This window comes from Parasteatoda tepidariorum, chromosome 1, assembly GCF_982258835.1.
Source record: "Parasteatoda tepidariorum strain Cologne lab strain chromosome 1, Ptep-v5.0, whole genome shotgun sequence".
Lineage (NCBI taxonomy): Eukaryota > Metazoa > Arthropoda > Arachnida > Araneae > Theridiidae > Parasteatoda > Parasteatoda tepidariorum.
Window position 1 is genome coordinate 80,842,914 of NC_141755.1, and position 24,636 is coordinate 80,867,549.

The 24,636-nt window shown below is 26.2% G+C and overlaps 1 protein-coding gene across 2 annotated transcripts; it reads right to left on the minus strand.

Annotated features, from left to right (window-relative positions):
• Positions 1-149: 149 nt before the first annotated feature.
• Cog3 (conserved oligomeric Golgi complex subunit 3) lies at positions 150-24,205 on the minus strand. Of its 2 annotated transcripts, none has more exons than XM_043051620.3 (20): positions 23,887-24,205; positions 21,955-22,083; positions 19,546-19,607; positions 19,109-19,274; positions 18,458-18,532; positions 18,287-18,379; positions 16,744-16,991; positions 14,987-15,205; positions 14,186-14,291; positions 12,749-12,782; positions 12,493-12,653; positions 11,514-11,703; positions 11,331-11,416; positions 10,587-10,676; positions 10,367-10,487; positions 7,629-7,711; positions 6,855-6,989; positions 4,914-5,120; positions 3,623-3,721; positions 150-1,909 (listed from the first exon to the last, which is right to left on the minus strand). In XM_043051620.3, the coding sequence occupies exons 1-20, from the start codon at positions 24,025-24,027 to the stop codon at positions 1,874-1,876; spliced, it is 2,481 nt and encodes an 826-aa protein (XP_042907554.2). In that variant the 5' UTR covers positions 24,028-24,205; the 3' UTR covers positions 150-1,873. The 2 variants fall into 2 exon arrangements, with proteins under 2 accessions (XP_042907554.2, XP_087023627.1); XM_087167501.1 differs by having other exon boundaries at positions 22,914-24,202.
• Between the last annotated feature and the right edge of the window lie 431 nt (positions 24,206-24,636).

The following is a 24,636-nucleotide window of genomic DNA, read 5'->3' on the forward strand; positions in this document are numbered from 1 at the left end:
ATACATATATATGTATATTGTTTCAAATATATATATTTGAAACAATATTTTTTGTGTTCAAACAATAGTTTAAAGTGTAATTTCTTACAGAAAAAAGTACCATAAGTATTGACAAAACAGTGCAAATTTCGTATGAAATATAGAACAAATTATATTTTTAAGAATATTTATTCAAAAATATATACATATAAAAGATTCTCTAAAGTATACAAACCATTGAAATTTATGTCTGTGCTCTTATGTTTTACACATATACAAGTCGCAGAAGGTAGTTGTTTTTTACACATTTTATGTTGATGCATAATCAAAAGTATTATATTTCTTGAAAGAGGAAAAATTAAGAAGAAAGAAAATTAATTCTAGATGCAAATAGAATAATAGAGTCAAAATTAACTTTAAAAAAACTAAAAGGTTTCAACAATAAAATAAATATGATAAGTTTTAATCTCATTAAATAAAAAATAATCTGTAAATTTGTAAAAAAAAATTATCTAAATAAAAATTTAATACAAACAATTTTATAACAGTAAAAACTGTTTCAAAAACTTTAAAAAATAAATATTCTCATCTAACAAACACAAAATATAATAGCATCCCAGTGCTTTATTTCAAAGATTAAAGAAGCTTCAACAAAGAACAACACAAAACTAACAAACCGCTTGCATCCCTTTCATAAATAACCATAAACACTTCCCTCAATTTATGAAGTTTGATCACAATTGAAAACACAATTTCAGTATTGGAAACTACATGGTTTACTCTACATTTACAAGAACTCACTTTTCCTATACTTTAAAGTTTAATATACTTATGTAAGTGAATTTGTCATTAACTGCTCTGCAGAATAGACAGATAGTAAGTAAAATCTACTCAGTTAACTAATATGCTAGACTTTCATTTCAAAGATAACCCAATATTATATTATATTATTAAAATAACATAATATAATAAAGTATCTGTATAATATCGGTATCTGATGTAACTCGATAGCATATTATCAAAAATAATAAATTTTTAAAAAATTGCTCTTCTGTGAAGCTTTATTTTCAAATATATGGAAACCTTTTTTGGATACTTTTTTTCCCCTTCCATTTTTTTGGTTGTTCCATTGTTCAACAAATGGAACTACTGGTGCATTTTATGTGTTTCGATCCTCATTTTCTTATTGGTTATTTATTTCATATAATTGTGTTGCTTTTCATCACCATTCTTTTCTTCACTTTATTGTGCAATGAAAATTAGTGTCCACAACCGCATTGAAACCTGCATGCTTTTTTTAACTGCAATAATATAATATATGTGAGTTTAAACATTATCTTTTCTCTTACATAAATTATGCAAAATATAGAGTAACTCAAAAATGCAACTTGTTTACATTAACTAGTGAAAACACAAAATTGGAACTAATGCCTTTAAACAACAAAAATGATTTATTACATTGCACACATGATGAAATTATTGTAAGTTATTTATAAAGATATATAATTAGAAATAATTTATGTAAAAAGTATAATTAAATCCACACAGCTACAATAATAATCATAGCAAAACTATTTCTTATAAATTATAATGATCTATAAGATGTTAAAAAGAATTGAAATTTATAAAAAGAATCAATTATTATGAAATTTTGGTTTCATTATATTTTTCAAAAACAAATCAGGTAAAAAAAAAATCTCACTAGAATACAATGATGAATCCAATAACTCTGTAGTTTCAAAAAGTCCTTAACTTGAAAGCTCTATAGCAAAGATGAATACTTGATTGAAAAGAATGACTAGGTGTTATTTTCCAGGAAGTAGCAATTGAATAATGAACTAAATTTGGAAATAAATATTGGACACGGTGATGTGAAATGAATTCTGTTGATCTCTCATTTCGTAATACTGGGAGATAACAAAATTGTTAGCTGAAAAAAAAAAGATTTAAATAATTCAGTAACTTATTTATACTACAAAATAATAAATGAAGTAAATAAATAATGTAAAAAGAGAAGCATTCAAAATTAATTCTATAGCTTCAGTCAAAACATTTAGGCTATTAGGTATGTATTTATACTATGCATTCAGATCATTTCATCTGCATTAAAATTTATTTAACTTAAAATTAACTCTTTAAATCTCAACCCTAAACTTGGTTCATGGTTCAAGATACTTGCTTTCTTTCATGCAATGCTAATTTTTGCACATGCTATTCAAAAGAGATTTTGTGCTGGGTAGAAAAATTTTAAGCAATTAAACTCAAGGAGCAAATCAGATAAAGAGCAATCAGCAAAATTTATAAAATATAAACTTGTAACTTAGTACATTAATCATAACACATTTTTTTTACATTAAAATAATTTGAATGTTTTTTAGAACATAAATTGTTCGTTAAAAATAAATAAAAGAACAATGTTTGTTTGTTTTTTATTTGGTGGAAAATTTTACATGCTAAATATGTTTAAAATATGTGAAGTACAAGGAAAAGATGCTTTAGAGATATTTATTATAAATGTATGTGAAAAGCTTTTATTTAAATTGGTAGTTTTCAGTAGAATTTGTCATTTTCTTTGATAATTCACTTTTATAAAAAAAATTGGCAAATAGAATTCAGAAAAATTACGAAAACAAACAAACGGTTTTGTTTTTATTACATACAGATACAGCAAGAGAACTGTTAACAAATAATTTAAAAGCAAAGAAAAATATTTAAATAATATGAACTTTATTACTTATGTTTCTGCAAAGCAGAAAAAAATCTAACTCGTGAATAATGAAAATGTAGTATTCTAGCTAATGTGAAGACCTTAACTCGTATTTTATAAATTTTATAAAATAAATTGTGCGGTTAAGTAAAATTAACTATTTTTGAAAATATGAGTTTCGATATACAAAAAAAAGGACATTGCAAGTGGAAAAAATTTTACGGAAATTTAAATTTGCACATTTAGTTTAAGATAAATTTAAATGAATGATGAAAATGTAGTATTCTAGCTAATGTAAAGACCTTAACTCGTATTTTATAAAATAAATTGTGTGGTTAAGTAAAATTAACTATTTTTTAACATATGAGTTTCAATATACAAAAAAAATTACAAGTTGAAACATTTTTACGAAACTTAAATTTGCACATTTAGTTTATGATAAATTTAAAATAAAAGTTTCATTGAGTTCAAAAGTTTGAGAATAACACAATTAGCTGGGTGAAATTTATTGGCACAAGAACCAAAAATGGCTATACGGAACAAGCAAATGTCACACTTTATAAAAGTAGTGAATATAATCTTATTATTGGTATAATATAAATTATCCACTTAAGATTAGCTTGGTCTAAAATAAAATAAAGAGCAAAATAACATAGCCTTCAGAAGCAACATTTAAGACATAGTCAAATTTTCTGAAATAACGTCAAATAGCAAATTATTGTGTTTTGCTACATCTGTAAAAAGTGGTATAAAATCCATATAGAGATGAAAGTGTTTTGAATATAAACAGTTCAGCTCATGTGTCAGAGTTTTTAAAAATTAATTAAAAACATCTAAAATAAGTAGAAAGATCAATTAAGAGTGAGATAATTTTTTTAATAGTAGAACCCCTAAAAATTAAATTGTTAAAGTCTTATGGTGCAATAAAACACTTACTTGCTCAGAGGAAGGGCAAGCAATAATTACTTGTTCTTCTTCCGAATAGTTAACTCGGATTAACTGCAACAGTTGTTCGAAACAGCTTTGAATTTGAATCTAAACAACAACAAAACTCAGATTATTTTAACATTTATCAGCCTGAATGAAATACACTTAAATGCATGAAAAGTAAATTTTTCGAATAAAACAAAATTTTATCATTAATACTTACAAATATAAATTTAAAAAAACTACAAGCATCTCAGTTAACAATTTAAAAATCAATTCTAGTGTCTTAAATATATATTTCAGTTCAATATAGGTAATATATATAACCTTTTTTTGCATTTATATGCCCCATATTTCTATAAATATATGGATTTATTTATTACCATATAGGACAGCTCTAATACTGTTTAAGGCAGTTTAGTAAGGTTAACATTTAAGGTTAACGACATTAAGGTTAAGGCAGTTAATAAGGTTAAGGTAGATATTTATTGGCAATGTCAGATAAATAATCTAATAACAAAAACTAATAGGTAGGTATATAAGTTGGTATTTTATTTAAGTCGCACTAGTCCTACACAATGGGCTATTGGCGACAGTCTGGGAAACGTGACCGAGGATGATCCAAAGACATGCCATCACAATTTTGATCCTCTGCAGAGGGGATGGCTCCTCCCCTTTGGTAACCCGACGACCTGCGGGCGAAGTTCAATACTTTACGGTAGAACAGTTTAACGAAGACCAATACCGCGCACCTTTGGTCCCTACGTAGGTTGAGCAAAGTGGTCACCCACCCGCTTACTGACCGCAGCCAGAGATGCTTGACTTATGTGTGATGCTTGACTAAAAGTTTATTACTGCAATATTATAGAAACAGAATGCTGTGAAACGAATTTAGTGAAACTTAATAATTTTTCCAAACTATTAAAATATTTTAATTTCAAAAAGTTACATAAAACTCACAAATATGTCTTTTAGTTTCAATATTACATTATTTATAAAATATAGTACTTAGATTCAAACATTTAAAAACCATTTAAAAAAAATTATAATGAGAAGATATTTTGAACACAATAGAAAACTTGGCTAATTACCCCCTGCCTATACCCAAAAACTATTTTCCGAAATAAATGGAAGTTTTTCCCATTTTATGCTAAACAAAAGTATTATAAACTTTTCTGAAATAAAAAACAAACAAGTAGTACAGAAAATGCACAAAAAAAAGGAGAAAAAAGCTGGAAAAAATTTACGCAATGACAAATGGTTATGTTCTCTAAAATAACTAGTATTATTTAAAACTTACCTTTACAGGACGTAATAAAATATATTCCGTATCTGGATTAGCTAAATATAAAGACATGCATCTGTGTAAAGTAGGCAATTTAGATTTCAATCCCCGAATATTATCAGATATAAGTTGAGATAGAGCATCAGCATTAGCAAAAGGTTGCTGACTAAGACTAATATTTTGATTGGATGATGAAGCTTGGAGTTCAGAAACAACTTTTGCCTAAAATAACCATAATATTGCATTAAAATTTTGACATTTTTCAACAGATTGAAAAATATGAAGCTGTTTTAACTACTTAATAAATGCTAAAGTTATATCTTGAAATAATTAACACACAATCTATATTTGCAATCTTTTATAAATGTTTGCAGTTAAGGCAAAAGGAGTTCATTATTGAGACACAGAATGAAAAAAAAGAGACAAATAATTTTTTAGCCATTTTAAGATGTGCCACATAATTTTTTAATTGCAGTCTAAAATAATTGCAATTTAGCATCTCATTCAAATTTTTACAATAGCTAGATTTTAAAATAGTTTAAAGTATAGCAGTAAGCATTCAATGTACTTGTACCATGGATGTCAGAAATATTCAATATTTGGCAGTAGCAAAACTGCAGTATAATAGTTTACAATAGTTTTGGTTACAATAATTTTGAAAACTTCAAGCCATTAAAAAATTTTAAAAACATTTTTTCCATCTTTAACATAGCTATAAATTTATTACTTCTTTTAATTACTAGCTTGTTTTTGACTTAGCTAAATTTAAACAGGGTTCCCTCTCAATTTCAGAAAAAAAATATCTGACTTTTACAAATATATCAGGTAACTTTCAATGAAAATCCAGATTATATTTTATTTTATTTATACCATGTAATATTTTATCAGAAAACTTTGATTTTTTTATGCAATGCCATCTAGTTAGGTAGAGCATTACAATTTATAAAACTTAAAAGTGTACAAATATTATGTATTAATAGAACCCTCATATCTAATATTTAAGATACTAGCAATGATTTTTAATCAATCCCAAACAAAATAAAAATTCCAATCAGAATATAGAAAAGAAACCCATTATAAATTCAATGGATGAAACATAACACTCTTTATTCTTAAAACAAATTGAATACTTTAAATTTTATTTTGATGTGATCAAAAGTTATTAAAATAATGTAAAAATCTCAAAGAAACAAGTTCAAAAAGCATATGACCACTTTGGCACTTTAATAAAACACTATGTATCATAAAAAAGCACATTTAAAAGGCAAATCAAAACAAGTACCAAAGTAGGTGAGATAGTAGATAGGAATAGTACCTGGGTATATAATACAAAAAAACAAACACTGAAAAAGATTTTAAAATAACAAGAGAGAAATAATAATTTTGAGATATGCTTGGGAAATATTATTCAGTGATTCATACAAAGGTACAAGAACAAAATTAGAATCCTATATGTTTAATCTTTAATGAATAATTTATGAAAATATTTAATTAATATGAATCTTTAGTTTATGTGAATCTTTAAATAATGTATTAATAAAAATATTAAAATATCATGAAGCTTCCATTTATGAGTTTTAGCATAATTAAACAATTTAAAAACGAAAATAAAGAAAACATATATTAAATTATTCAAGTACCATTTATGATGAAATTAGAAACTATACAAAGAAAATGAGCTAATCAAAAGAAAGATAATAAATAATATCAAAAAAAGAAAAGAAAATTCAGGTGATAAGCTAATAAAAAAAAATTCTGTGTTATTTACACACTTTTCTGTAGAACAAACTATTTCATTTCATTTTGTATGAAAAAGAATAAAAAAGAACATTTTTTTATGCTTATTAAAAATCAAAAGAAAATATTTATTATTTTAAATTAAAAGTAATATCACAATAGTACGAGAATTGAAAAATTTTCAAAAAAAATTTCTGAAACATTTCGTCATATATTTACCTTTGAAAGAAATTCCTGAAGAGATCCAATAAGAAATGTAACAGTATGGGAAATGAATTCTTCACAGACAACTTTCAATTGTTTGTCAACAGCCTTTTTGGAATCAATAAGATGCTCTATAACATGTGGTGTACCCTAAAATGTGAATTTTAATGCAAAACGAGAAGTTTTTGGTGAACAATAAAAAACTAAGTGTTAAAAATCACTTTATTTCAGTCAACATTACTTTTCATATAAAAGACAATTCATCATGATGTTAATAGAAAGATTTCATCAAAAAATTTTACAATGCCAAAACAAATTTAAAAAAACCTAAAGTAATAATATCTATAATATATTACTAATAATTCTGTAGTATTATTCTTAATTAAGTGTTGTTTTATCACTTTAATACAAGATAGACTTATTCAGAAGGTTAGCAAATATTTATTCACCATAGCTGTTCTATTTTACATCCAGACTGTTGCCATCCAACATATAATAAATAATTTATAATCATCTTACTTAATCGATTCATTATCGATTAAGAATAATACTACAGAGTATCCCCCCAGTGTCAGAGAATTATACTCTGAAACGACATAATATTTCACATAAAATTTTGAATATTACTCTATTTACATCAATGAAAATAATATTTTATGCTAAAATATATTATCGGTATTATAAATAATGCCTAAAATTCACTACTAAAAGTAAATAAAATGACATGAAAAATATGACATGAAAAAATTAAAGAAATTGACAGATTAAAAATTATACCATGCCTCTTACCTGAAGTAAGAATTCCAAAATGGCATTACTTGAGTTCATTGACAATAAATGAGTTCGATTCTGGAGTAAACTATAAGCAGCCACTGAAATTAATAAAATTCAAATGATATTTAATGAATGATATTTAAAAATCATTACAATAAAATTAAAATTGACTGCAACAGATTTTTCAGAAAGGATGCTAAAAATATAAATCTGAGATGAAATCGTAAGATATAATTATATTATAAAAGAATTATATACAGTACGATTAATTAGAGAATTATATACAGTTCATATTACAGAAAGAAATAGTTAAATAATTAATAAAATGAGAATTAATTTATTTTATTCCTTAATCTATACTATATTTCTTAATAACTCTTAATCATTTATCTTGGCAACATTATATTAAATTTTGGTGAATACAATTGATAGTTTTAACCTTTCAAATTTTTTTCTAAATATGTGCTTCCACAATAACTTTTAGTCTTTTAATGAATTTCAAACAACTTTATAAATAAATAACTTTTTCAATTTCTTTTAGTGAAATTAAGCACCTAGGACATTTTCATTATTTCTTACTTTCTTTGACAACATTAAATTTGAGACATTAAATCTCTTTTTCACACTTAATAAAAAGTTTAATTCTGATAAATAATATTGAATAGAAAAACAATTGTAAGCATGAAATAGTAACTTCATCCTAAATCATTATAGAAATTAAGATAAAAATATATTATCTTTAATTATTATTAAGTTTTAATTCAATGGTTTGATTTAAAATGAAAAGAATAAAAAATACTCAAATAAAACAATATTTTCAGGAAAATAAAACAAAATTTTTTCCCTTATTTACTCTTAGTGTAAATTTCCAGAATCCCATTATCAAATTAATCAGAATTACAGTTGCTGATACATCTAGTATGCAAAATAAAGAATAGAACACCTTCATAACTTTTAATCTGATGAACAAATCATGTTCCTACTAACATGAAATCTTATTGATTTAAAGAGATAACCTTAACTATATTAGTTACTTGGTGCAAATGATATTTAAAATTACAAAACCAGATTCAAGCCAGGATCAAAAGCTTAAAAATTATTAATATACATAATCTTATTGATTTAAAGAGATAACCTTAACTATATTAGTTACTTGGTGCAAATGATATTTAAAATTACAAAACCAGATTCAAGCCAGGATCAAAAGCTTAAAAATTATTAATATACATAATCTTATTGATTTAAAGAGATAACCTTAACTATATTAGTTACTTGGTGCAAATGATATTTAAAATTACAAAACCAGATTCAAGCCAGGATCAAAAGCTTAAAAATTATTAATATACATAATCTTATTGATTTAAAGAGATAACCTTAACTATATTAGTTACTTGGTGCAAATGATATTTTAAATTACAAAACCAGATTCAAGCCAGGATCAAAAGCTTAAAAATTATTAATATACATAATCTTACTGATTTAAAGAGATAACCTTAACTATATTAGTTACTTGGTGCAAATGATATTTAAAATTACAAAACCAGATTCAAGCCAGGATCAAAAGCTTAAAAATTATTAATATACATAATCTTATTGATTTAAAGAGATAACCTTAACTATATTAGTTACTTGGTGCAAATGATATTTAAAATTACAAAACCAGATTCAAGCCAGGATCAAAAGCTTAAAAATTATTAATATACATAATCTTATTGATTTAGAGAGATAACCTTAACTATATTAGTTACTTGGTGCAAATGATATTTTAAATTACAAAACCAGATTCAAGCCAGGATCAAAAGCTTAAAAATTATTAATATACATAAGCTCACCAAACAATAAAGCAATACAAAGACAAATCATGAAGAGAACAATTTAACACCATGTAACTCCATATTTGAACTTGATAATTTCCTGGATTTGATTAAATTTTGAAAGTGAGTCTACAAGGTCTTACAGATGTTTCATCCTCTTTAAACCAATAACTGAAAATTTGATCATTCAAATCCCCCAAATTTGGGAGATGTTTCTTTTTTTTTTTTTGATGCTTCACTCCCACCCCCCTCTGTTTTATCATATTCCATAAATTTTCTACAGGGTTCAAGTCAGGTGATTTTGTATGCCAGTCAATATACAATCAGGTTTTTGAATGCTCATAAAATCAGTCACATGTTCTTACAGCCCAATAACCTCTTGCATTATCATCTTGAAAAAATAGGGATTACAACAGCTTACTCAACAGCAATAAGATGGTGACTAAAAGAGGATATATGGTCATCCAGTTCGTCAAAATAAACATGCTGATTTATGTTAGTGGTCAATGCCAGAGTGTTGATCCAATCCATAATTAGAGAAAAAGAGAGTTACTAAGTCCACAGGGAGAGTTACATGGTATTAAATAATATTTCTCTGGGGTGAACGCTCACTTAAAGCTTTGAAAATCAACTTAAATTAGACAAAGTTTGGAAACTGCTGCAGCATTTATAAATGAGTTTATAGATTTGTAAATTTATAAGTAAGGGAAGTATATAAATGATACAAAAAATTAAATGGATCAAGACATTACTGATACCATTAGAAAGTTCGATTTATAACTATGAATTATAAGCTAACAAATATTTTAATGATTATTTTGAAGATAAAAAAATTTTTTCATAGAAATATTTTTCTTTCTGAACCATGAAGTAATCAAGTGAATACTTAATGTGTTAAAATTTTAATTTTACAGAATGTAATGAATAATTGATATTTACTCTTAACATTACTAAAATCCAATGTCGTTTCTTTTATAGCAAAATCAATCTGAAAAGGTGCTATCTGCTCTCTTAAAATCAAGAGATGCTTGATTTCAAAAAGCTGCCCATCTAACAATGTCTGAAAAAGATTAACAAAAAAAAAAGTGAATGAAATATTTTTCATTTTTAATTTATAATATAAAAATGCCAAAAAATTTTTTATTTAAAAGTGTGTTACCTTATTTTTGCTGATAGTCGCACTGGCAGAAATCAATGATTGAATACACATTGTTAAAACTTCCTGAGACAAACCCTGAAATATAGTTTTCTGAAAAATAAAAGAAAATTGAGTTATGTTAAAAATTCAAAATTAACAATTACATGAATAAAATAAAAAAAAATACAAACCTAAACCTAATACAAAAACAAAAATACATACCTTTTTCTAAAAAAATACAAAAAATAATGAAATTTATGGAGATTTTGAAACCAAATCATAAAATGGAAGAATAAAAACTGGCTGCAATTATAATTTAACCCTTAAATTCCTTTTTTATCCAAAAAAAAAAACTTTTTTTAAAATGAATAAACTGAAAAAAATACAAAATAAAACTTAAGAAGAAAATTAATTAATAGTAAATCATTTTTTACATTCATAAGCCAAATTATTAAAAACAAAATTTTTTTAATTGCATCCATTAAGTTTAAACCTAATATTAAGTTTAAAGAAATTATAACATATAAAACATAATTTTTTAATAACTAAAACGTAACACTTTGAAACTGAGTTATATAATAATTTATTTTTTTAGTTTGCAGATTTTAATATCCTTGATTAATCAATTCACAAAAATTAATCATCCTTACAAACATTATTTAAAAGTTGTACTATTTCTCACAGTGGCATTATACATTCAATTATCTAGTTTATTTATACTAATTTAAACACTATACAAATTGTAATTTAGCCAAACAAACTTACATCTAAACACCTATACAATTTTGAAAGACACACTAAAGTACGCCTCACAGTCGGATACCACATACCATGCAAATCAGCAGGAGAATCTAAAAGCAGTTTAAAATTAGATAAATCAGTGTGTAAATTATGAGTACAGCAAAAGATTTTAGCAACAAAATTAAAGAAATAAAAATTTCTTCCTACAAGTTATTGTTCTCTTGAGCGGCTCATATGGTTCAAAATCCTTCACTGAATTTGTGTCTTCTCCTTTATCAGCAGAAGATGAATTTGATGCTTCGGTTAAAACTGCATTGCTGATAGAATTCAGAGACGTTAAGGAAGCTCGGGAGCTAGCCCGACTTAGTCCTCCTAAAGATAAGCTTTCAGCTATACTCTGAAAGATTTATAAAGATACATAAGAAATGTTTAAGAATGAAGGCAATGATGTAAACCTACAGTATACAAATATTCAATCAGAGTTCCCCCTAGGAATGAAAAAGAGCAGAGCGCTTTCCTTCAGAAAATGGCAAAAATTTTGAAAAGACTTAATACAGTAAAAATTTATGAAAATGTGTATTATTATGCAAATGAATCTTATTCTCAATAATTCTTAAATGACCCTCTTATACTATTTTAAGTGCACATTTAAAAAACTAATTCTCTCTCATAATCAAAATAAGAGAAAAATTTGCAGTTTATAAAAATAATTAAAGGCACGCTAAAAGACAATCTCTATGAATAAATTTTCTTCAAAAAAAGTAAACTGAAAAGAAGTTGAGATTAACACAAAAATTAAAAATGAATACATATATTGTACATACACTTAGTTTTGCATGATTTCCTTGATTCAAAAATAGACACTTTTAAATAATACAATCATTAAGCAGTTAAAGAAAGCAATTCATAGGGGCACTGATTTTGCACAAAAAAAAAGACTTTTTACATGAATAAAAATGGAAAACTCAAAAAAATCATTTTGCAACAATAACATGAATTAAAATTTTACTAAAACATATTTATAACTAACTATGTTACCATATATATTACAGGATTGAAACATAACACATATTCCACATAAACATATTTAAAAATACAAAAAAATGAGTACTATTAAGTCTATTTTTAAATAATTGGATTTTGATACTAAGTTGAATCTAAAGAAAATAAGAATTGCAATGCATACTTCCATCATTTCCAATTTATCAGGATACGCAAGGTCTCCCGGACCCGGATTATAATTCAAGATATCTGTTTTTATATATATGTGCGTCCTATATACTAATCTTTCTTGCACATCTTCTAACATTTGATGAACAGCTGTCTTTACTGCCTCAAGTTCATTTGCTAAAATAAAAAATTTATTATAATGTAGAAATTTAAGTAAATAATAATAGGTAGTAGTAAAACAATGATAAAGTATTTAAAATTTAAACATTTACCACCATACTGTATGTGTTCTTCCAACATTTCAACCTGTAAAAGTAATAAAAATAAAGGGTTAATAAAAAATACACCACAAAAAATTTTTTTATCTACTAAAAAAACATTACAAAACAACTACAAAGCAATCACTACCTGCAAAGTATTTGCAATGCCCCATGAAAGCAATTAAAGTTTACTAATAAACATGTTGGTCAAAAATTTTTTCTAAGGATTGTAAAATATTCTTATTATATTCAAAATTGCAATGTATTAAGTGCAAGACCAGCCATACAAAGAGGACGTAAAGATATTTAAAAAAAAAGCATTATTTTATGTATTATTATTGGTGGACTATTAGTACATGGTGTTGAATTTTCAACTGTAAACTAAATTTTCACATATACTATTGATTTTAGCAATTGAACGCTATCTCAAATCACTTTAAGTTTATATTCAGAAAAAAATTCATGAACTGGATTTACTGTAAAAAATCATACAATATATAAAGAAATACTTTGTATGGTTCATGTTTTGATTAACTTTTAAGGCAAAGTTATACACGAAATATTAAAACAATTTCCCATGATGAGAGAATACAACAAAGAAAAACCTCACTGTCTCAAACCTAGATTTGGAGAATTTTCGTTACCTTGAAGAAGAAAAGATTTCCCTCCAAATTTCTAATGCACTTAAACTAAAAAGAAATTTGCTGGTTTTAAATTTTTTTCTCTTTTTTGCTTCTTCCTAGATAGTTTGAACATTTTTCTACAAATACAAGAGAAAGATTTTCCAGATAAAATTACAGAAAACAGAAATTTTGAAAGGACAGATATTTCCTTAAGTTGAAAGTTAGTCAAATATATCAAAGGACACATTCCATTCAGAAGCAGTATTAACTATAATAGTTGTTTCATAAGCAACTAACAATGGAATATCTTTTCTTCATAATATATAAATAAATAAGGAATATCTTTTAGATAAAGGACATCTTTTATCATAATATTTTCCCGTGAATTTTTAAAAGATTAATAACTTTTTAAAAAGGCATGAAAATAATGAAGAAAAAAACTTTTCTTTTCATTCTAAAGTTAATAGTATGTAATTTTTAATAACTGAATTTCAATACTTTGAATTTATTTATCTATCTTTTCAAGTTTCGGTTGTTGTTGAGATTTGACTGAATCAAGATTATTTCAATATGAACTGTGTTCCCCTATATTGCACTGCTTCATGCTATTGCTTAAATGATATTTTATATAATATTTACTCAAGCATTTTTATTTTATTTTTTTAATTTACAGTTTATTTTATCAAGAAAAATAGCAATCATCTTATATTATTATATTATAGAGTCAAGATGATAAGAAAAATAATAATTATGATTAGGTAATAATCAGAAAATAATAACCTGTTAGAATTTGAATTTATTTAAAAGTAGTGTCTGTAAAACTTACTTTGAGAATTCCACAAAGCTCAGCTAGTGTTTCTAAATGATTTATATGAATAATTATTGGCCGAAGCACATCATACAATCGTATGCACAAACCTTCCAGAAATTGCCTGATAAAAATATTGAATAACAATAAAAGTATAAATATAGCATTTTTTTAAAAAAATAAAAAAACTACATAATTTTATTAAATTATGAATACTATTAAAACAGAAAATAGCTCCTTAAAACTAAAACTACTAACAATGATAAATCAACTATGCATCAAAATTGTTACTAATTATGCGAAGGAGTTTAAGCAAGAATAAATGAATAAAAATGAATTATGATAGGAAATAATAAATGCAAAAACAGTATTGAAAAAATAATGTAGTAAAACACTTCTTATTTTTCTTAATGCCATTTATCTACGATATAATCAAATGTGTCACAGCATTAAATGTCTTTTCTGAAAAGGGTATGATTAATTTCACTTTGGCCGGATTTTTTAAATAAAAACCGGTTTCCTTTTGTTTAAAAGAAACTAGACTGTCATAACTTTTTCAGGAAAGGCCAACTTATTTATTCAACTTATCAACCCTGACATAATGCACAAAAAAAACTTACTTGAATTTATGATGTTTATCCCCAAAACATTTTTTAAAACAATTTCTTAAAAAAAATGGTTTAACACTAAATTATAGTTTTTCAAGGATTAAAGACAAAAAGATAAAAAATAAAGATAAAAAGGAAATCTCTCTGAACATTCACAGCTAACAAAAAAATTTCCCTTTTGCATACAATATCATAAAAAAATATCCCTTACTCTAAAAATTGGGTATTATGTGAAAAAAACTGATGAAATAATTGGTGTTCATCCTCACAAATATGTAACAAAAATGCACAGCCACTCCTCACTAGGGAACAGTGATCTTTCTGATGTTTTTCAGCTAGGTCATTGATAGCTGCAGACACACTTGGGCCTAAGAGTAGCTCTCTCTGTTGAAAATAGCACTGGTGGCAGTCATATAAAAGCTGAGTATAACTAAATTAGAAAAAAAAAGAACTAGAACAACACTAGAAAAAACAACTAGTAAAAATTTAAGCACAAATAAAATCAAATTTTGTTTGATTTTTAAGCACTACTATTTCAATTTTATCAATTCTAAAATTCATACAAAATAGTTCAAAAATTGAAAACATGTGCAAATAACGAAGTTAATAGCATCTTCTATTTATGGTAAAAAATCTGATAAATGACTTATAAATCCTCTCTACTCATTTGAATCAATTGTAATAAACATAAATAATAAATAAAAGCTTGTTTTAGAGTTTTATATTCCTTAGACTTCTGAGGATCGAACACTGAATCCCTGTCTTTCCAGGACGCTGACTCCAATCTCTCGGCCACGCTGACACGTCAATATGAACCAAGAGCTGTCATAGCTTAGTGATTAAAGTACTGATCTGTCATTGTAAGTGGCCCCAGTGGCGACTTAAAGCCCAGCCAGCTTCAGATCAGTGGGTAATTGTCTGGGCAGTAAAGACAGCTTGTGTGCAATTCTGACCACATTCTCACCATTGGTCACGAAATTGTGGAGTCGTAATCTTCATCAGACACCAGGCACACAATGGTCAATTGCAGACATGCTTTACTTTTAATAAATGCAAAAGAAGTTTCAAAATTTGCATTTTCAATCCAAGAAAAGTTTCAGTTATATTTTTATTTTAAAAAAAAATACTTATTTGAATTTTTGTAATGACAATACAAATAATAAAATAATCCATTATGCACAACTGTTGAGGTAAATTAAATGAAGTCAACATATTTTAAGCACTAAACTGGCAAAAAACCCGAAATTTTTAATGGTTTCTTGAATGGTTTGAATTCTATAACAGGGTGCGTAGCCAAATCTTTCAACAAAAAATAAGCACCATTTAAGTATTTTTTAAGCACTATATACATTAACAAAATACTAAGACTTTAAATGATCATGATAAAATAACTAGTTTCTGAAAAAGAACTCTTTTCCTGATTATATTACCCATTATAAAATGATCAAGAGATTATTCGGTTCGATATCAGAGGGCAGAAGATAAAGTCTGAAATTGAGAATATCTTGCAAAATGCAGCAGAGTTGCACATGAGAGAGCAAGAATCTCACCGAATCCAGCGCAGTAGATAAACATGCGGACTCCGAAGCATTTCATCAAACATGTAACATGATTGGGGTGCTATCCTATGTCGCGGGTCGACGGTCTGCCGAAATGGATTGTGGTTGAATGATTTGTGGAAACATTGAATTAAACAAAGTGAAAACCACACTTCTGCGTAATACACAGCAAAAATCGACGCGGTGAAGAAAAAAACCTCATTTTTGAAAAAGGAAAAGTAAGCACTTTTTAAAAACACCCTATGAAAAAAATCACCTTTAAGGGCTTTTAATAAACGAAAATCAAAAATAAGCACCTTTAAGCACTTTTCAAAAACACTACGCACCATGCATTACAAAAATACATTGTATCCTCATGAAAATCTAAATCTGAATCAATGTGTTTATAACAGAAAAGAATACAACATACTCAGGATTTTTTTCAACTCTTTCCTCAATTTGTTTCATTAAAGCTTGGATTCTAGGCGCGTGAGATCGAAATTTCCCATAATAGAGTGTAAAGGCATTTTCAGATGGTGATAAGCTGTCTCTGCGGGGCAAAACTTGTTGCGTTGCTTGTTGTAATGTTGCAACTACATAGGAACGAATCATACCCAAAGCTTGGCTTTGAAGGTGCCTAAATCTGGCCAAATACACAGGTGATTCTTTGTAATTTATCTGAAAAAGGTAAAAAGTTGAAAAGAATAAAAAAATATATAAATAATAAAAGTAAATTTTCAACAAAAAAAAAATAGAAATCATAGTGTTAAAAAGTATCATACAAACTAGAAATAAGATATAAATTCTTAATAATTAAAAATAAAATATATAAATGTGTTTGTAGAACAGTACTTCGTCAGGGGGCACACTGCCTGTAAACACACAGGAGCCTTTCTGTTGTTAGTGGATTTAACCAAAACTAACAAAATTTAATAAATCTTCAAATATTAGTTTTGTAATCAAAAATATTTTTTTACATTAGATATCATATTTAAATTAATAGTTCTAACAATTTTAAAGGGACTATTAGTTATAAAGTCAAATAAATTTCTAGTTAGATTATGACATTTTATCTTATTTCAAACTGTTTTCCAAAATGAAGCCCAAATTTAAACATTTTCACCTTATGATGATTGTAAGTAATAAAAAAAATTTTGCAATGAATAAAAGTTACGACATTTTTGATAACTTGAGTAATATGTACTAGGAGTTTTGACCAAAAAGTTTTATACATATATTTTCAAAGGCCAAAAAAAAATTATATATATATATATAGATAAATTTAGAGCTACTACATCCAAAATAATTGATGCTTCAACAAAAAAAAAAATCTTTTGAGCAATACTAAATGAGCATTTTTGCAAATCAATTTTTTAGAAATAATGCAAGTACAATTTTTGAAAACATATATTCTGAAATTTGGGTAAATGTAATCTTTAAATCTTCAAGAAAATTATAGAAAACATCTTTAACTAATAGGCATAGTATTTAATGAAAAATTATAATGAATAAAACTGACATAGCTTTGAATATGGGATCTAAAATTTGATCAGCACAACATTATACTGGCATATCACTTTTATTAAATTATTTTAATTTTTAATTGCTAAATTAAAAATGCTAAAATGTATTTTTTTTTTAAATATTCAATATTATTTTAGTATTTTTTTTCTCACAGATTTATTTTTTTACATATATTTATTACCTAACATTACTTGTTAAAAATTAAGATTATTTCTAAATAAGTTAAGATCAATTACAATAAGTAACAATATTAATTAAACAAAATAAAAATAAATAATCAATACAAGACAAACAGCAAAATAAATATAACATATGAAATAGATATAATTATAACAATTGATGAAGAAACTGGAGAATTAATTTATAATTCATAAAAATATTAAAAATGTAAATAATTCATAAAAATAATTTATAAACAATGTAATAATTCATAAAAATATTATAATTACATTTTCTTCAACATAAACAATGCATTCATCCAGACGTGACAATAAAGGCATGAATGATTCATTTACAACAGATAGAGTTGGAGATGAGATTTTCTGAAAGATAAAATAATATATAAGTACATTTACACTGATGTAAGGCAATAAAAATAACTGAAGTATTATGAAAATTACCTGAGACAGTGATTCTAATTCATTAAAGTAGCTTAATTTTTCAGAAATTGTTTCAGCAGAGCTCACCAACTTTGTCTGAAATAAAAAAAATTTTGAAATATTTACCTTTACATCTAAGATATTAAAAAAAAAAAAAAAATCAACAAAAATTCAAATTATAGGGATGTAATCTACAAAAGTCCTAAATTTGTAAGCATTTAGATTTCAGTCGAGTTGATAAAGGAATAAACATCTTAATCATTGGAATTTTTAAGTTTTTTCCTTTGCTTATATATCTGTTTTAATAAAAACATAGTCAATGGTTCAAACAACTAAAAACTTTTAACTGGAAATTGACAAGATTAAATTTCAGCTATTTGTTTACATTTCCATTTTTATTGCAATTACCACCCATAACTGTATTAACTAAAAAAGTAGGAAAAATTGCAATCTAATTTTAAGAATTAGCCTAACCAATAAAATTAACCTAAAACTCAAATCAACAGCACAAGTTTAAAAAAAAAAAAAATTGCCAGTTAGTATATTTTGGAGCACAAGATTTTATTTCAGTGACATTTTTACTCTATATACTTTTCCTTTAATTCCAAAAATCATAAAAAAAATAAAATTATTGACATAAATGCCTAATACAAAAAATTAAAATTAGCAAACCTGTTGCGTTAAAAGGTGTTCACAAGCTTCATGCAAGGAATTCGTCTTATTTGACACAAAAGTATATTTTTCCCTCAGATTTTCTAAAGACTCAAGAACTTGACATAACTCATCAAAAAGCATGTTATATTGCCCACAATGAGAAGTTAATTCCTCCAGATAAAATCTATAACAAATTAAGCATTAATTATTTTTTAAAAAGTCACACTTTCTTTAACAATTAACATAATTTACATTTTGTTTATGTAAGTAATTAGATTAAGGTATGTAGGATTTCTAATTCATATAATAAAATGATTTTATATGGCACTTTGATAAACTAAGAGCAATTTGAGGAAACTTAATTAAATAAGACATTTAATATCTGACTCATCTAATCAATGATTTAAGATGATATTTAATTTTTAATAGATTCAAAGCAATTTGCTGAAACTTACTTAAATAAAACATCTTCATCATCAACTAACTGCTCTTCAACGGAAGTAAACCATGACAGAAACTAAACAAAAATTATAAGTTAATGTATTGGTAGGTAATAATATAATAATGTTTATGAAAATTACAACACCAAGAAGGTAATATTGGAAATAAAAATTTATTCCACATTTTGGTGCAATAAAGATGCACAACAGTGATACAAGCTTCTTATTTTTAATCATTTACATGTCTTATCTCACTTTCCGTTTCATGTAATTTCAGTTCAATTTGCATAATTCTTTCATGGTGTTGTAATTTTCACAAACATGATTATATATTCAAAACTGTTTAGTAAACAAGTAATAAAAAAGTTTCTAATTTCAATATTACAATTTTTAATATTAATTAAGTCAACATTTCAAATTTCTTCAAATAGTAATACTTGAACAATAAATATTAAAAGCATACATAATATTTATCATCATGCCTAGCTGAATTTTAAAAAAGTAAATATAATGAAGGAAGAAAATTGCAATAAAACTTTATGAACAGTTATTAGTTAACATGTCTTATTTATTTTGGTAATACCTATTTTTGGATCAACAAGCAGTTAAAGTTGAAACTTTCGGATCAAAATATACACAAAAGTTGGCATCCATAAGTAAGAACAGAAGTTAACGATGTTCTTTGCTGCCCAAAGAGGAAACCAATTATGCTCAGCTACTTTTTAAAAAAAAGAAATACACACAATGTATACAAGAACCCCCGGAAATTTAGCATTAAGTTTTGCTACTTAAATTATTGAGATGGACTTTGCAAGAAAAATTCCAACAGACATCAGAAGATAAAAAGGCTTAGTAGATATTCAGTTTTCAACTTTGAAGTGTTAACTTTCTTAAGTTTTTTGAAGTGATGAGAGACATTTTTAATTCATTATTTCTACTCAACAAAGACAGAGTAAGAAGATTTAAGAGGAAGTCATACCGTGGAAGAAAATTTTCGCCGCAAATTCTCTTTACTCTTCATTACTAATTTAAAATTTAAAGTGTAGAAAAAGTGAGTTCAGACAAAAGTGAGTTCAGACAGTATTCAGTATTTGAAGTTCTCTTTACTCTTCATTATTAATTTAAAATTTAAAGTGTAGAAAAAGTGAGTTCAGACAAAAGTGAGTTCAGACAAACCTGAGTTCAGACAGTATTCAGTATTTGAAGTTCTCTTTACTCTTCATTACTAATTTAAAATTTAAAGTGTAGAAAAAGTGAGTTCAGACAAACCTAGAGTAAGTGATGAAGTTTCAAATACTGAAAAGAGAATTCTAAAATATACAAATGAAAATAAATTATGAGATGATAAATTAAGATTACGCAATAGAGAAGTTCTCTTCTAATAAGTAGTTTGCATTTTAATATTTTGAAGTATTTTTTTCAACAATTGAAACTTCATGACTTACACTAGGTTCAACTTACTTTTTCTACACTTTAAATTAGTAATGAAGGAGAAAGATAATTTGCAATGAGAATTTTCTTCCCCGGTATGGGGTCCTCTAGTATCAATACCTATGTGTAAATGGTTACTAAAACAGGGTGCATTGCCAGATTTTTCAACAAAAAATAAGCACCTTTTAAGTACTTTTTAAGCACTCAAAAAGTATTTCACTCCAAAAAAAAAAAATTTCATAATTTGGATCTGTGCAGTAATAAAAAAAAAATTTTCAATCGTTTAAAATTTTTAATTTATAAACATAAAATGAATGAAATTTAAAATCGTTTTCAAAAACTTCACACAGCTAGTTTCTGATAAATATTACAGCGAAAACTACGAAAATCGTGCTCTTGCAATTTAAAACGACAATCACAAAAAATTTCTTTTTAAACGATAGAAAATCAAGCACTCATAGGTTTGTAAAAACCCCAGATAAAAAAAAAGCACCTTTCAGGGCATTTTAAAAATGTAAATCAAAAATAAGCACTTTTAAGCACATTTTAAAAACGAAACGCAATGGAAAATTAAAAAAATCATCAACCAAAGAAAAAAAATTGATGAGCATAATCTGTAGAGGCTTCTGGGCAAACCACTCATTTTTTCAAAAACTTATTGCAAATACAAAAACCGAGCAACTGCAATTTGGTGACTCCAGTTGACTCGCACAGACACTAATATAGAAATATCCCAGATTGAATGGTGAAAAAAAAAAATTTCAGACCCCCTAGAGCTCTTAATTACAAATCTTAAGATCGACTCAGTTCTGAGGAGGTTAGCCTGAACTTTCTAATTGAAATAATTTATTTTTCATCTTTCTAAATACAATTTAGAAATTATATCATAACAGTAATTACTAAGATACATATTTATGAAGAATATATTTGTAAGAAGTTAATTTGAGACAAAAATTTTGAATAGGAAATTATACATAATTTTAAAAAAATTACCTGTTGAGCATTTTCAACTTTAGAGTACTTTACAACATCATCAGCGGAAAACTTTATGAAGTTTAACTTTTCTTCATTATGTACAGAAGTGATCTTAGGAAGCAATACCATTTCATCTTTGGGTGAATGCTGCAAATAGTTTGTAAAAATATGATTATTAATTATTTTCAAAAATGCAAAATAAATATATTTAGCTATAAATGTTACAAAAAATATAATCAGCTTTCAACTTTACTTTTTTTTTTCTTATTTGTGAAACATAATAATTACTTCTAGAACATTTAAAATTTCAAATGAAGTACACATATAAATTTAGAAATAGACAAAACAAATCAAAACAACTGTAATGAAAAGAAAAAAATTTTCAGCAATGCTCAAAATATTAGACTGTGAAATAAATCAAAAACGTTTGTAATCACTACTTATTTATTTAGTTTCAAATGCATAAAAAATTACCAACATCAATAAATTTTTTGTAAAGAAAAATGCTCAACTTTCCTTTTTAATGTAACTGCCATAAGAAAATTTTAAAAGTAATTACTAAAATATCTACAAGACATAAGTATTATTTGATTTCATTGCTTTTTAGCAGTATTGCCAGATATCAGTGGCAATCAGGTAAAATAAAAATTACAAAACAGTGGGCAATATTTAAAAGTTACAGTTTTGTTTTACAAAAGTATGTTAAATATAAAAAATTATTAAGTAGAATTCTATATTCAAGAATTAATTAAAGATGAGTTCTCAAAACAAAAATAATAAGCCGCTCTCAAGAAAATCGTGGGCTGATTGGAAATAAGAACCATATGTTAGCAACTGCTTTTCTGAGCTGCTGTTATTCAAACATCAGTCCTTATAACTGAAAAGTACAAAATTTTAATATTCTGAGGCATTGTCAAAAAAATATTCTTATTTAGAAATATATTGCAATATTTTTCCAATTACCAAATAAAACTTACCAACTTTCTGAATAATCGACAATTGGTCGAGTTGAACATTAGTAGTTGTAAACCCATAATTGGGTCGACTGTTCAGCGACCGTTATAAAGAATTTTAAAAATAGCCAATGTGTTAAATGGATTTTAACTTGGAATTTAAAAAAAAAAACATGTAGATGTTTGCCTAGGGTTAGCTATGAGTTAGCCCTTTGAGTTGGATCTCTCTGTAATGTTTTTTTTTTCTTCTTTAGTTTCTTGCAAGCTGATGCTAGGAAGTTTACAAGACTTCTCAATTATCCTGCCACAGATCGTAATAGGGAAATCTTCCTTTTAAACTTATCCCACAGATTTCCTATGTGATTCAAATCAGGGAATCTTTCAGGCTAATTTATATATATTAAGATAAGTAAAGTGTGTAAAGTTTGTAAAACAATTAACCTCACATATTCTACAAGTCTGATTGAGTTTGTAGCCATCTTGAAAAATAAGGATATGGGGATATTATAAACATGTCATCTAAAAAAATCAGCATGCTCATCCTGACAGTTTTAACTAAAAAGCGTCACCTTATTACCCATAATGATAAAAGAAACATGTTAGTGGTAACTTCAGTAGTTTCTAGCACAAATTAGCATACATCATCATAACTGAGAAAATATTCTCAGTAATTTCTTATCTAATTTCTTTTCATTTACTGCCTAACTTTTCTTTAACTTTAGACATTATGATTTACTTATGAATAATATGTAACAATATAATAATGATCAATATTGTTTATTAAAATCTAATTATAAAAGTTAGGTTTAGACAAAACTTTAATTGGTTAGTTTACCTACAAAAACTTAAAGATCGCATTTGTTATTTTTTTCCTTGTTTTATAAACTTTAAAGTATTCTTTTAAAGATATTAATTATGAACGTATCTTATAACCTATGTACTCAAAATGGAAGTAGTAGAAAACAAATTTGTTAAAATTTTTCAAATCCTTGTTTACCTCAATTAAATTCCCTCTATCATTAGAAATTTCAGATATGGCTCGAATAAGTTTTAATTGTTTTTCTGTAAGCGGTGCCAAAGGATCCACTTCATTTTCCCAACACAAAAGTTTTTCAGTAACTAAACCTTCCGTATCCATATTTAAAAGATCTGGAATAAAACAGCAAAATGGAATGGAAGTCAGATCATATTTAACAGAAGAAAAAATTTAATTATATTAGAATTATCATTATTTTGATAGTGCGGAAAATTCAAAATCTCCGGTAAACAAACAAACATGTCATCTGCTGAGTTGTTATGGGTTTTTCTTTCACATCGCGAGTTGAGTTGCTTAAAACTTTGTTGGCCTCTAATCTCTCTTTAAAACCTTTTGGGAACCATTCTTACTCTCGCGATTTTTTCTCATGCGAATGAAAACCTGATTGGGGAAAAATATTTAAACACGATAAACTCGTCTACAGGTTTAAAGAACTATTCCGCTGCATACTGAAAATTCGCGTGCACGAATTCGGAGATACAAGCGAGAATCTGATTGCTGAAATATATTTACTCGCGAAAACTCTCCAAACTCGTATCTCCGAACTCATATGCAGTGTGAATGGCCCTTGAGGGAAAGATTTTTATTTTATCTTTATACTTTACTACAAGTCCCTCAGTGGAATCATCGTTAAGACACGGTTCCCAGCAGATAACCGAAGTTAAGCGTCACTGGCTGCGATCAGTGTGCGGGTGGGTGACCACTTGGATT